Source organism: Engystomops pustulosus, chromosome 6 (genome assembly GCF_040894005.1).
Source record: "Engystomops pustulosus chromosome 6, aEngPut4.maternal, whole genome shotgun sequence".
Classification (NCBI taxonomy): Eukaryota; Metazoa; Chordata; class Amphibia; order Anura; family Leptodactylidae; genus Engystomops; species Engystomops pustulosus.
In genome coordinates this window covers 122,434,839-122,449,727 of record NC_092416.1, presented here as the reverse complement: position 1 = coordinate 122,449,727, position 14,889 = coordinate 122,434,839, and the positions used below count along the sequence as shown (strand labels likewise).

At 42.4% G+C, this 14,889-nt stretch overlaps 1 protein-coding gene across 7 annotated transcripts in view; it reads left to right on the top strand.

Moving 5' to 3' along the window:
* Positions 1–14,401, top strand: part of LOC140064166 (interferon regulatory factor 4-like) — a 39,363-nt gene extending 24,962 nt beyond the window's left edge. For 6 of the 7 annotated variants that reach the window (XM_072110785.1, XM_072110783.1, XM_072110780.1 and 3 more), the window contains 4 exons: positions 5,896–6,000; positions 10,667–11,080; positions 12,229–12,344; positions 12,438–14,401. In XM_072110785.1, coding sequence (XP_071966886.1) covers positions 5,896–6,000; positions 10,667–11,080; positions 12,229–12,344; positions 12,438–12,512 — 710 coding nt within the window. In that variant the 3' untranslated portion in view covers positions 12,513–14,401. The remainder of the gene's footprint in view (positions 1–5,895; positions 6,001–10,666; positions 11,081–12,228; positions 12,345–12,437) is intronic. The other variant, XM_072110781.1, reaches the window with a different exon arrangement.
* Positions 14,402–14,889: the final 488 nt, after the last annotated feature.

Here is a 14,889-nt window from a genome sequence, read left to right as displayed (position 1 = left end):
GAGGAGCTAGAGAAAGAACTACTAATAAGATGCTTGCACTTGCAATTCCAAGTTTGAAAAGTTAGCAACAATTTAAAGCCTCATGCACACAACTGTATTATAGAGGACTGCTCATAGTTTCAGAGTAGATAAGGTTGGAAATAGATTCAGGTCCATCAAGTCCAACCTATTGGATTAAACCAATGATATTTTTATTCTCAAGAAAGACATCTGGGCCTCTCTTGAAAATGTACAAAGTACAACCTCCTGTGGCAGAGAGTTCCACAGTCTCACTGCTCTTACAGTAACGAATCCCTGTCTATGGTGATGGTAGAATCGCCTCTCCTCTAGGTGTAGAGGATTCCCCCTTGTCCTGGTCACATGCCTAGGTATAAAAGATCTTTGGAGAGATCTCTGTACTGACCATTTAGATATTTGTACATTGTAATGAGGTCCCCCATTAGTTGCCCTTTTTAAAGCTGAGTAACCCCAAGTTTTGTAATCTGTAATTTGTATTCTAGTCCCCCAATTCCCATAACAGTCTTGATTGCTCTATGCTGCACTCATTCCAGTTCTACTGCATCCTTTTATACACTAGTGCGCAAAACTAAACACAATGTTCCATGTGTGGTCTAAACAGCGGGTTGTATTAGGGCAAAACTATATATTAGTAGCTGTCTGGCCCTGGTCACTAAAATTTAAAAGTTTACCATCCACCAATACCCCAAGTCTTTTTCAGCTGGAGTTTTACCAAGTAATTGTCTTTTTAGAACATAATAGTATTTTTTGTTTCAATGACCCAAGTGCATATCTTTACATTTATCTACATTAAACTTCATCAGCCATTTCTCCACCCCTTCCTGCCAGCTTCCACAAATCCCATTTTAGTATTATATAATCCAGCTCTGAGCTTTGTATCATCTGCAAAAACTGAAACTCTACTGTGTAAACCCTCAATATAAATGTTAAAAACAAGGGACCCAACCCTTGGTGACATCCCAACTGAGGAAATTTCACTAACCTCTTCCCGCACCTGGGCATAATAGTACATCCTTGTAGGAAGATACATCCAGCATCGGAATGTGCTATTACATCCAATTTCTGGCACCAGCTCAGGATTTGAGCCGACACCAGAAGCAGCGGGTGCCGGCTCTACACTCACCGGCCACTTTATTAGGTACACCATGCTAGTAACGGGTTGGACCCCCTTTTGCCTTCAGAACTGCCTCAATTCTTCGTGGCATAGATTCAACAAGGTGCTGGAAGCATTCCTCAGAGATTTTGGTCCATATTGACATGATGGCATCACACAGTTGCCGCAGATTTGTCGGCTGCACATCTATGATGCGAATCTCCCGTTCCACCACATCCCAAAGATGCTCTATTGGATTGAGATCTGGTGACTGTGGAGGCCATTTGAGTACAGTGAACTCATTGTCATGTTCAATGACAATGTTCATATTCATGTTGTTGACGCCAAATTCTGACCCTACCATCTGAATGTCGCAGCAGAAATCGAGACTCAACAGACCAGACAACGTTTTTCCAATCTTCTACTGTCCAATTTCGATGAGCTTGTGCAAATTGTAGCCTCAGTTTCCTTTTCTTAGCTGAAAGGAGAGGCACCCGGTGTGGTCTTCTGCTGCTGTAGCCCATCTGCCTCAAAGTCCGACGTACTGTGCGTTCAGAGATGCTCTTCTGCCTACCTTGGTTGTAACGGGTGGCGATTTGAGTCACGGTTGCCTTTCTATCAGCTCGAACCAGTCTGCCCATTCTCCTCTGGCATCAACAATGCATTTCTGCCCACAGAACTGCCGCTCACTGGATGTTTTTTTTTTTTCGGACCATTCTCTGTAAACCCTAGAGATGGTTGTGCGTGAAAATCCCAGTAGATCAGAAGTTTCTGAAATACTCAGACCAGCCCTTCTGGCACCAACAACCATGCCACGTTCAAAGGCACTCAAATCACCTTTCTTCCCCATACTGATGCTCGGTTTGAACTGCAGGAGATTGTCTTGACCATGTCTACATGCCTAAATGCACTGAGTTGCCGCCATGTGATTGGCTGATTAAAAATTAAGTGTTAACGAGCAGTTGGACAGGTGTACCTAATAAAGTGGCCGGTGAGTGTATGTCACAGCTGACACTGCCCTCTAACACCCGTAATTGGACCCGTTTCGAAAGTGTTAATCCCTTACACGCCAAGGTCAAGCATAACCGTCGTGTGTAGGTGTCTTCCCTCTAGGTATCGGACCCCCTGTGCTGCTTACTAGGGGGTATTCGATCCTCTTCGCGGCAGCCAAGATGCACACATGTACAAGGGAGATTGATATCATCATCAAGCCAATAATATCCCTTACTTCCCCCTAGCCAATGCGCCACCATCTTTTTAAAGCCGCCGGCAAAACCGGGAAAACACCCGCGATCAGTTCTGGCTGTTATCGGTAAGCCTTTGCTGTAATATGCAGTAAAGACTTGCCGGCTATGGAGAGGGCTCATCTGTGAGCCCTCTCCATGCACCCGGAATGTGACGTAATACTACGTCACATGTCGGTAAGGGGTTAAAGTTGTAAAAACGGAGCCCACAAGAAAATGACGCAAATGTGTTTTTCAATTTGAATTTTTTTTCCAGCTTTTTAGTGCATGGCTCAGTATACATATATATTAACCCCTTAACGCTGAAGCCACTTTTCACCTTCCTGACACGGCCCATTTTTTCAAATCTGCCCTGTGTCACTATAAATGGTTATAACTTCGAAACGCTTTAACATATCCAAGTGATTTTGAAATTGTTTTCTCGTGACACATTGTACTTCATGTTAGTTACTAAATTTTGGTGGTATGTTTTGCATTTATTTATGAGAAAATCAGATATTTGGTGAAAATTTGGAAAAATTCTCAATTTTCGAAATTCAAAATGTTCTACTTTTTCCACACATGAGTCATAACACCAGAAAACATAATAACTAACATTCACCAAATGTCTACTTTATACCTCCGTGGTTTTTTATACATACTATCATTTTTGTAGGATGTTATGGGGCTTTGAACATTAGGTGCGATTTTTCACATTTTCATAAAAAAAACAAAATCCTGCTATTGAGGGACCTGCTCAGGTTTGAAGTCACTTTGAGAGGCCTAAATAAAAGTAAAACCCCATAAATTACCCCATTATAGAAACTACACCCCTCAACGTACATGGAACAACTTTTATGAAGTTTGTTAACCCTTTAATTGGTTTACAGGGGTTAAAACAAAATCGGATGCAATTTTGAAATTTTTTTTTTTTTTACTAAATTAATGTGTTTTTCATAAAATGTACAAATTCTCAGTGGATAAAATACCAAAATTTGATACCCAATCTCTCCCGTGTATAGTAATACCCTATATGTGGTGGTAACCTGCTGTATGGGCACACGTCAGGGCATCGAAGGGGAGCTGCGCCATTCAGAGTAGATTATGCATTGTCACTTTATAATGGCTATACAATCTTTATTTTTTTGGCAATTTGGACATATAAGGGCTTATTTTTTGCGACATGAGATGAACTTTACAAATACTTCATTTTAGTGGGTCTGATGAGATTTTTAGTGGCTTTTTGATGAGATTTTATTAACTCTTTAATGTATGGAGGAAAAGAAAATTGTCAATTTTGGGTTACTTTTTTTTGTATATTGTGGGGGTCGTACACCGTACACTAAAAATACTATAATATTTTTATTCTCTAGATCACTACGATTACGGTGATACCTCATTTATATAGTTTTTTATATATTTTACAGGAAAAAAACAAATATAAAGAAAATCTCCTTTGTTTTTGCATCGCCATCTTTTCGGAGATATAACTTTAATATTTTTTTGTTGACAGTGCTAGTTTAGGACTTATTTTTTACGTGTTGAGTTGTCCTTTTCAGTGGTACCATTTTGGTGCACATAACTTTTTTTTGATCACTTTTTGGAACATTTTTGTGAAGGGATTTTATGAAAATTTACATTTTTGGCGAGTTTTTCGCGTTTTGTTATTACGGCGTTCACCGTACGGATCCAATAATGTTTCTGACTTATTGTACAGATTGTTACGGACGCGGCGATACCAAATATGTGGGGTATTTTGGAAATTTTCAGGTTTTTTCACTTTATTAGGGAATGTTTGTGTTTAGGGGGACTTTAACTTTATTTAATTTATTATTTTTATTCAAAAGTGTGTTATTAGTGTTTTTTACCTTTTTTCTTTACTTTTACAGGTTAGCTTGAACAAGTGATCCATTGATCACTTGTTCAAGCTATTCTTCACCTAATACAGTGTAATACAGATGTATTACACTGTATTACCGTATTTTCCGGACTATAAGGCGCACTTAAAAGCCTTGGATTTCCTTGGAAATCCAAAGTGCGCCTTATAGTCCGGTGCGCCCTATGTATGGCACAGGGCAGCGGACCATACTTACATAGGTCCCCGCTACCGGAGACCGGAGACAGCAGATCTCCAGCGGGAACTGCAGACCACGCGGCACAAACAACTTCTGCCGCGTGGTCTGCAGTTCCCACTGGAGATCTGCTGTCTCTGGTAGCGGGGACCTATGTAAGTATGGTCCGCTGCCCTCCTCCACCTCCCCCTCACCTTCCCCACTCACCTTCCCCGCGTCGCCGCGTCTCGTCGGGTCTCGTCCCGTCGCGTCTCCGCTCCGCCCCCGGACCTCCGCCACGCCCCCGGACCCTGCGCCTTATAGTCCGATGCGCCTTATATATGGAATTATTACATATATAAGGCGCATCGGACTAATGCGCCTTATATTCCGGTGCGCCTAATGCCCCGGAAAATACGGTATGTGACAGCATGCTCAGTGTGTCACAGAAGGCAGGGACCCGGCTCCCGGCAGGAGGATCGCGCAGTCCCGGGGCTGTGATCGGAGCAGCGGACCCCCCCGGTAAGCGCCGCAGGGGGGTCCGATTCCAGCGAAAATGTCCCTGACACACCGCGGTCAGCGCGACCGCGGTGTGTTAGGGGTTAACACCCGCGATCGGAGAAATCTCCGATCGCGGGTGTTAGAGGCTGGTGTCGGCTATAATATATAGCCGACACCCGCAGCTTCTGGCGCCGGCTCCGTTCAGGAGCCGGCGCCAGAAGCTTGACGTACTATTACTGCATTTTGTGGGAACGCACCTCCCGCCATGCAGTAATAGTACGTCAAATGTCGGGAAGGGGTTAAATACTGTCAGGACAATTTGTTGGGTTGAGAACAAGCTCTTATATAGCTCTGTACATGGAAAAATTAAAAAGTTATGGTTTTTTGAGGGTGGTGAGAAAAAATGGAAAACAAGCATTAAGGTTTTAAAACCCCTTTTCATATTTTATTATTCTTTTTCATCCCCTTATCTCCAGCCATAGGGACTCCTCACATTTGTTATCTTGCAGGCCAGGCTTGAGGCAAGATTTCACAAATTATCAAACCTATCCCCTTTTATTTGTAGAGTCATTTCTAAATATTGAGGGCAATCATTGTGCATACACTGTGTCTCATTGTTATAGAACAGGTCCTATTCCTTCCCTAAAGGAAGCGCGCCCATTCGGTTCCCATGGACCTAAACAGGGAGAGCGATGCTTGCTTGGCGATGTCCACCTCAGCGATGTCGTGTGCATGAGGTCTTAGGCTGGTATTGCACAAGAGCAGAAAAAAACGTTTTTTTTTTACAACCCATTTTTTTACTCTCATTCAGTAAATGCCTACAGTGTGTTGCAGTAGGTTATTGCCAATAACTTTGAAAAGTAGAAACCATTTTGTGTGGTAGAAGTGAACTCAAGATTCTCATTTTCCAATCTCCACTCCTCATGATGTATCACACCAGACAAGTTTTGTTACATTTTACCTTATTTTTCTTATACATGTATTTTATAATATTTCCTTTTTTGCCCAGGGAGTTTTCCTTCACCAGTCATCATAAGAACCCCAAACATTGACCATAAAGTAGCAGATATTTCAGAGAAAGCCATTATCATCCCACCATCATCTTCTTCATCAGGTGAGATGTGTCTATGATGTATGACGTCAGTAGTTTGGAACTTGAGGTTACTATTTAACAAATACAAAATATGTACAGCGGTGGAAATAAGTATTTCATCCTGAAAACTGATTTCGCAAGTTTTCCCACTGACAAAGAATGGAGAGGTCTGCAATTTTTATTATTGTGGGTACACTTCAACTGTGACAGGCAGCATCTAAAAGAAAATCCAGAAAATCACATTGTATGATTAATTAGCATTTTATTGCATGGAATATGTACCGTATATACTCTAGTACAGGGGTCTCAAACTCAATTTACCTGGGGGCCGCTGGAGGTAGATTCTGGGTAAGGCTGGGCCGCATCAAGTTTTCCACACAAAATGCGCTTACAAAATATCATTATTCAGATTCAAATGTCATGGCGTCTCCCAGCGCAAGGAAAGCCCCATGCTGGGAGACGTGTTCTCTCTATGAACGCGTCCTGTGCACCAAGGGGTCCCAAGCTCCTACCGCACTGAGCCCAGGACACTCCATCCCCCCCTCCCCCCCGGTACTTGCCTCCCATCGAAGAAGATGAAGTCGCCGCTCTGACCTGCACCAAGTGCGTTCAGAGCGGCGACTTCATCTTCTTCAAGTACCGGAGGGAAGGGGATTAACCGGTTACGAGCCCTTTCCTGTTTTTTCATGTCCATTTTTCACTCCCCACCTTCAAAAATCTATAACTTTTTTATTTTTACACGTAAAGAGCTGTGTGACGGCTTGTTTTCTGCGTAACAAATTGCACTTCATAGTGATGGTATTTAATATTCCATGCCAGGTACTTGGAAGCGGGAAAAAAATTCCAAATGCAATGAAAATGATGAAAAAAACGCATTTGCGCCATTTTCTTGTGGGCTTGGATATTACGTCTTTCACTGAGCGCCCCAAATGACATGTCTACTTTATTCTTTGGGTCGGTACGATTAAGGGGATACCAAATTTGTTATAGGTTTATAATGTTTTTTACAAAAATTAAAACCTCCTGTACAAAAATTATTTTTTTGATTTTGCCAACTTCTGGCGCTAATAACTTTTTCATACTTTGGTGTACGGAGCTGTGGGTGGTGTCATTTTTTGCGAAATTTGATAATATTTTCAATGATATCATTTTTAGGACTGTACGACCTTTTGATCACTTTTTATAGATTTTTTATATTTTTCAAAATGGCAAAAAAGTGCCATTTTCGACTTTGGGCGCTATTTTCCGTTACGGGGTTAAACGCATTGAAAAAACGTTATCATATTTTGATAGATCGGGCATTTTCGGACGCGTCGATACCTGATGTGTTTATGATTTTTACTGTTTATTTATATTTATGTCAGTTCTAGGGAAAGGGGGGTGATTTGAAATTTAAGGTTTTTTTATTATCATTTTTTTTTTTTAACTTTTTTGTATTTTTATTTATACTATTTTTCAGACTCCCTAGGGTACTTTAACCCTAGGTTGTCTGATCGATCCTATCATATACTGCCATACTACAGTATGGCAATATATGGGGATTTTCCTCCTCATTCATTACAATGTGCTATCAGCACATTGTAATGAAGGGGTTAAAACGAAATAGCCTCGGGTCTTCGGAAGACCCGAGGCTACCATGGAGACGGATCGCCGCCCCCCGATGACGTCGCGGGGAGCGGCGATCCCAGGTAAGATGGCGGCGCCCATGCGCCGCTATCTTTTTGAGGCTGCTGGCAGCTTTGCCGGCAGCCATCGCTGTGAAAACACCCGCGATCGGTACTAGCACCGATCGCGGGTGTTACCGGTAAGCCTTTGCTGCAATATGCAGCAAAGACTTACCGGCTATGGAGAGGGCTCGGCCCGTGAGCCCTCTCCATGCAGCGCGACCTGCCCTCTCCATGCAGGTGGGGGCCGCAAAATATTATCCCGCGGGCCGCAGTTGGCCCGCGGGCCGCGAGTTTGAGACCCCTGCTCTAGTATGAGCTGTCCCAAGTACAAGCCAAGGCCCCTAATTTTACCACAAAAACCTGGTACAACCTTTTTTTTTTTTTACTTGAGTATAAGCCGAGTTTGGGTTTTCAGCATTTTTGTGCTGAAAAACTAGGCTTATACTCGAGTATATATGGTATTTGATCCACCACCGGCGAGCAAGAATTCTGGCTCTCTCAGTTCTGTTCGTTTTTATTTAAGAAGCTCCTCCCACTCATTTTCTGTATTAATTGCATCTCTTTGAACTTGTTTCCTGTGTAAAAGACACCTGCCCACATACTCAATCAATCCACCATGGGCAAGACCAAAAAGCTGTCTAAGGACACTGGGGACAAAATTGTAGACATGCACAAGGCTTGAATGGGCTACAGGACAATAGACAAGCAGCTTGGTGAGAAAACAACTGTTGGCACAAAAATGGAAGAAACACTAGATGACCCTCAATCTTCCTCGGTGTAGGGGACCATGCAAGAGCTCAGCTTGTAGGGTAATGATTATTCTGAGGAATCAGCCCAGAACTACACAGGAGGACCTGGACAATGACCTGAAGCCTGACCTGAAGCCAGCTGGCAACACAGTCTTGTAACATACTACGTTGTCATGAATTAAAATCATGCAGGACTTGCAAGATGCCCGTGTACATGCCAGCACTTGTGCAGGCCCCATTTGAAGTTCCCCACTGACCATCTGTGGTCAGATGTGACCAAAATAGAACATTTTAGTATTAACTCCACTTGCTGGGGGAAGGAGAAGGATGACTACAACCCTAAGAACCCCAGCCCAAACACGAAGCATGGGGGTGGAAACATTATTATTGTAAGAGGCAAAGGGGACAGGATGACTGCACCATATTGAAAGGAGAATGGAAGGGGTCATGTATCGCAAGAGTTAGGACAAAAACCTCCTTCTCTTATAGAAGATGATAGAAGTCATGATTGGGTCTTCGAGTATGACAATGACCCAGCACACACAGCCAGGGCAACTGAGGAGCGGCACCGTATGAAGCATTTCAAGGACCTGGAATGACCTAGTCAGTCTCCAAACCTGAACCCAATCAGAAATCTTTGGAGGGAGCTGAAACTCAAAGTTGCCCGGCAACCGCTTCAAAACCTGAAAGATCTGGAGAAGATCTGTATAGAGGACTGGACCAAATTCCCTGCACCAGTGTATGCAAACTTGGTGAACAAATACATGAAACATCAGACCTTTTATAATGTGTTTCTGTAGCGTATATTACATTCTGTTTTTCTATGGGATCAAATATTTATTTCATGCTATAAAATGTTAATTAATTATTTAAAAATCATACAATGTAACTTTCTGCATTTTTTTTAGTTCCTCACAAAAGTAAAAGTTCCCTATAGCACATATAACCATAAATAAACAATAAAAATCATAAACATGTTAGGTATCGCCTTGTTCCAAAATGCCTGTGCTATTAAAATATAAAAAAGATTATTTTCACCCATGACCACCGTGAATATAGCACCCCAATGTCCGAATCGCCAATTTTTCAACAATGGAATATTAAATGGCTCCACAAAAAAGTACAATTTATCCAGCAGATAAAAATAACACATCTCTGTAAACATAAAATAAAAAAGCTATTACTTTTAGATAGAGGGGAGAAAAAAATAGGCTGTCTCTAGCCGTTTGTGCAGACACATGCACATTTGTGGCCTGTTGGAGGTCACTCCAGTTACATAAGGTCGAGCATTGTCCTGCATTAGGAGTAACCCAGGACCCACCGTACCAGCAGATGGTCTCACAATGGGTCTGGGGATCTCATCTTGGTACCTAATGGCAGACAGGCTGTGATGTCTGTCACATGTGCTCTGTGTGAACCTGCTTTCATCTGTGAAGGGCACAGGGCACTAGTGTTGAAGTTGCCAATCTCTGGCAAATTCCAAGCATCCTGCATGATATTGGGCTGTGAGCACAACCCCCATCTGTGGACGTCAAGCCCTCATACCATCCTCATGGAGTTGGTTTCTAACCATTTGGAAATACGCATGCACATATGTGGCCTGCTGGAGGTCATTTTGCAGGGTTCTGTCAGTGCTCCTCCTGTTCCTCAATGCATAAAAGCGGAGGTAGCGGTCCTGCTGCTGGATTGTTGCCCTCTCCACATCTGCTGGTGTAATGGTAGCGCCTCCAGTCTCTGGACAGTACGCTGACAGAAACAGCAAACCTTCTTGCCACAGTTTAGGTTGATGTACCATCCTGGATGAGCTGCACTACCTAAGCCACTTGTGTGAGTTGTAGAGTCCATCTCATGCTGCCACGAGTGTGAAAGCACCACTTTCAAAATTGACCAAAACATCGGCCAGAAGGCCGATTGACAAGTTATTGACGAGTGGTCTGTGGTCCCCACCTGCAGAACCACTCCTTTTTTGAGTGTGTCTTGCTAATAGCCGGTGAAATTGATAGTCAGTCTTGCTTCTTATGTAGACAGTTTGATTACACTGAGGTTTGACTTGGAGCTATATTTTGTTGTTTAAGTTGTTGTTTATTTTTTTGAGCAGTGTATTTTTAACTATTACTTTCATGATGAGCTGGCATTTTCTTTTTTGGCGCAGAGGCATTAAAAATGTATTTTTTAAGTAGAGATCTCCGTAACAAGTTTTACAAGGGCCATTAAAGCTGCAAGTTATGACTGTACATTGCATTGCTTGAGGGAATGTGTATCTCTCATCAGGTTTTTGTTTTGGTGCCACAGATTACTGGTTGCATGTCCGACTATACTACCAGGGCCACCTGTTTACGGAAGTCACCACACAAACCGCAGAAGGCTGTCGCATTATTCCTTTGTCATCTTCTAAACATGAGCACTGCCTGTGCTCACCAAACCCATTAGAAGATATCCTTCTTTCACCACCACAGAAGGTTCCAGGCCTTATGTCTCGAGAAATGCAGTTGGTTGTCAATAAGTTGTTGTTGCATCTGGACAAAGGAGTGTTCCTGTGGGTGGCACCTGACGGGGTCTATATAAAGCGCCAGTGTCAAGCGCGTGTCTACTGGAGTGGACCTTTGGCTCCAAATACTGACCATCCTAACAAGCTGGAGAGAGAGAAGACCTGCAAAGTGTTGGACACAGAACGCTTCATGCAAGGTGAGAGTAGTAAACAGGCTCTGACTCCTGTGGTCTCCTGTGGGATCTCCTCTGTAGTGCAACATGAAGTTGGAGCATGGAGCAAGAGATGATGTACCAGATGTGCTCAATCGGATTCAGGTCTGGGAAACAAGCGGGCCATTACATAGCTTCAATGCCTTCATATAGCATTGTCTTGCATTAGGAGGAACCCAGGGCCAACGGCACTAGCATATGGTCTCACAACGGGTCTGTGGATTGCATCTCAGTACCTAACGGCAGGCAGACTGTCAGTCATATCTGTTCTGTGTAAACCTGCTTTCATCTGTGAAGAGCACAAGGCACCAGTGGTGAAGTTGCCAATCCTGGTATTCTCTGGCAAATGCCAAGCATGGTATTGGGCTGTGAGCACAACCCCTATCTGTTAACGTTGGGCCCTCATACCATCTTCATGGAGTCAGTTTCTAACCGTTTGTGCAGACACATGCACATTTGTGGTGTGCTGGAGGTCATTTTGCAGGGCTCTGGGAGTGCTCCTCCTGTTCCTCCTTGCACAAAGGCGGAGGTAGCAGACCTGCTGCTGGGTTGTTGCCCTGCTTCAGCCTCCTCTATGTCTCCTGGTATACTGACCTGTCTGCTAGTAGCACCTTCAGCCTCTGGACACTATACTGACAGACATAGCGGACCTTCTGGCCACAACTAGCATTGATGTGCCATTCTGGATGAGCTGCACTACCTGAGCTACTTGTGTGGGTTTCCGAGGTGTTGTAGGGAGGTCATAGAGGCCACACACAATACTGAGTCTCATTTTGTCTTGTTTTACGGACATGACATCAGAGTTGGATCATCCTGTAGTGTGTTCTTCCAGTGTGGTTGATAAATTTGATTTCCATTGATGATTTTTTTGTGATTTTGTTGTCAGCACATTCAACTGCAGCTCATTAATTTGTGTTCTAATACAAGCCCAGGAGGAACTCAGCAGTAGATAGAGTAAAGAATGTCAAGGGCAAGGTACATGAGCAATTAAAACAAATTGGAAAGCTGCTATACAGTTATACCCATTAAGTAGAGCAAGGCCATCATTTCAGCTAAAAACCAACTGCAACATTTAGATTTTTGCATGGAGAACTGTAATGTCTTTCACTACCTTTCTTTTTTCTATCTCAAAGAGCTTCAGATGTACCTAACAAATAAAGGTCCAGAACCACAGTATCAGATACAGCTCTGCTTTGGTGAGGAATATCCGGGGTTACCACTGAGCTCCAAAATGATACTAACGGCTCATGTAAGTACACAGTCTGGAGTACACATAGGGTAAGGGACATAGCATATAAATCTGCACCGCTGTCTAATATCTCATTCTCTTCTATATTCCTAGGTTGAGCCAGTGTTTGCCAGAGAATTGCTTATAAATGCAAAGACAAATCTAAGAAAGAACCCTCCAGCTCATTAGTTGTCCTCCTCCAGATCACTGCATGTAAAACAATTTTAATTTTTAAACCTGTCTTGCTCTGGACCATCGCATGTTTTAGTTCTGTATTATTATGGAAACACTGGATGACAACCAATATGGCTTCTACTTGGGTTGCCACCAGTGTCATATTACACCAGGTTGGGTGCTCTGCAAGGTTATTCAAGTCTGCTACCCAGCTTTGTTTGAGATGTAACTAAATCGGCTATTTTTTTTTTTTTGCTGATGGAAGAGTCCTTATCTGTCATTTAAAAAATAGACAATCTCTAATTTATTTGACGGATGCTTGGATTTTTTTATATCGGTAAGAGAACTTTTTAAACTATTGGACTTTTTTATTTTATGTCAGAATTTTACCGTTTTTATTGCACTTCTATGTGATAAAAAGATGAAAAATACAGAAATACCTTGAATTTATCTGTATAGGTGCACAACAAGAACCCAGTAATGTGACTTTAAAGGGAACCAGTCACCACTTATTCACAAATAAAGCTAGAGACATGTTCCCCTAGAGCCCTATTAGCTAACTAACACTCTTCTTTTAGCTAAACATTGTTTTCTGTAGCTCCCCATGAATCAACTTTATCTTATATTTCCCGGCATCAAAGGAGGCATGTCCTGCTCAGCCAGCCTCTCCCATCTACACCTCCCCATGTACTTTCCTCTTCTCTGCATGTCCTACTATCATGGTGATGTCATTTATGGTCCTTTATCAAGTTACATTTGCAAACTCTACCCCATGTATATATCTGATCATCATGGCATGATCACAGCCTCCATGGACTTCTACTCCTCCCCATCCTCCACGGTGGCTGCTGTGATTTCATGTGATCTAATACATACACGGGGTAGAGTGCAAATATAACAGGACCTTGGATGACATCACCCTGGTCACATTACATGAAGTGACCAATGATGTAAGAAAGCTCTATCCATGTTCCACATAGCAGCATGTTCTGTAGAAGTGAGACCTGTCAATCAAGAACAAAGAGGCAGGGCAGTGCAGCAAACGCTGCATATGCAGGACGTCAATACTATCATTGCACTCATATCAGGTGAATTTCATATAAGTTTACAAACTGATTTTTTAGCATTGTATCCATGGAGAGGAACCATTTAAGCATAAGAGCCATGCTTTTTAATCATAGTTTTTAAAGAAGTATTTATTTTGGGTGGGTTAATTTGCACGATAGGTTCTCTTATAAATGCATAGGTTCTCTAGTGCATAGTTTGTGTGGGTTTCCTCCCACACTCCCAAACATACAGGTAGGTTGATTAGATTTTGAGCCCCATTGAGGACAGAAACTAATTTGGCAAGCTCTGTGGAGCGCTGTGTAATCTGTGTGTGCTATAGAAATAAAGGAATTATTTTTATTATTATTAATAGCTCCATCCATGAGTGAAACAGCTGTCTGTTGACATCAACTCTTACTAATTACAATGAATAGAGCAGATAGATTTAGAGCTGACACATCCAATCCTATTTAAATCAAACCATATTTATATGTTAACTTAATTCCCATTGAGAATCTGGGGATTCTCCAACCAATCTTACTGAGCTACAGCTATGGGCAGATATTCCAGCCTCCAGATATGCAAAGCTTGCAGACGTGCCCCATCATATTTGCAGCTGTCATTGCAGCTAAAGGTGGTCCTACAGATTATTGACTCGGAGGGGCTACATACTGCAGCCCAGTCTTTTTGAGTTTCTTCCATTTGCAAAAGCATCTATAATTTTCTTTACCGTTCACAAATACTTGATACAGAAAGTTTACGGGTTACAAACAACATAGGTCCTAAAAGTTTGTTCTTAAATTGAATTTGTATGTAAGTTAGCAATTGTTATATTTGTAAATGTACCTCCTGCTAAATTGTTTTTGTCCCTACGAAAATTGGATTTTGAAAATTTTGGATTATCAATGGAACAAGGACTAACAATAAAGCTTCAAAGACAACTTTGATGACTCTTACAGTTGATCATTGCAGCCTGGGACAAAAGTTCAGCTACCGGAAAACTTTACCAGAGATCACAGGTAGCAGAAAGGTCCATCTGTAAATAGGAGTTGTCTGTAACTCAGGTGTTCTTAAGTTGAGGATTGCTAGTAGGGACTGACTGGGAAATTTTGTGCCCCTTGCCCTGCGCACATTAGTTTCCCATCTTGTGTTAGTGAGGCAAAAGGCTTTAAATATTATGCAAATAATCCTGAGGGGCTCCAGGCAGGCTCAATTAACATGTGTGGAGCCTGGAGCCCCTCAGGCTGATTTGCATAATTTTAAAAGCCTATTTTTGTAAAAACCAGGGCATAAGATGCTAAAAGCATAGTGAATCCTGCCAGAGGGGGCATACACCAGTATGTCA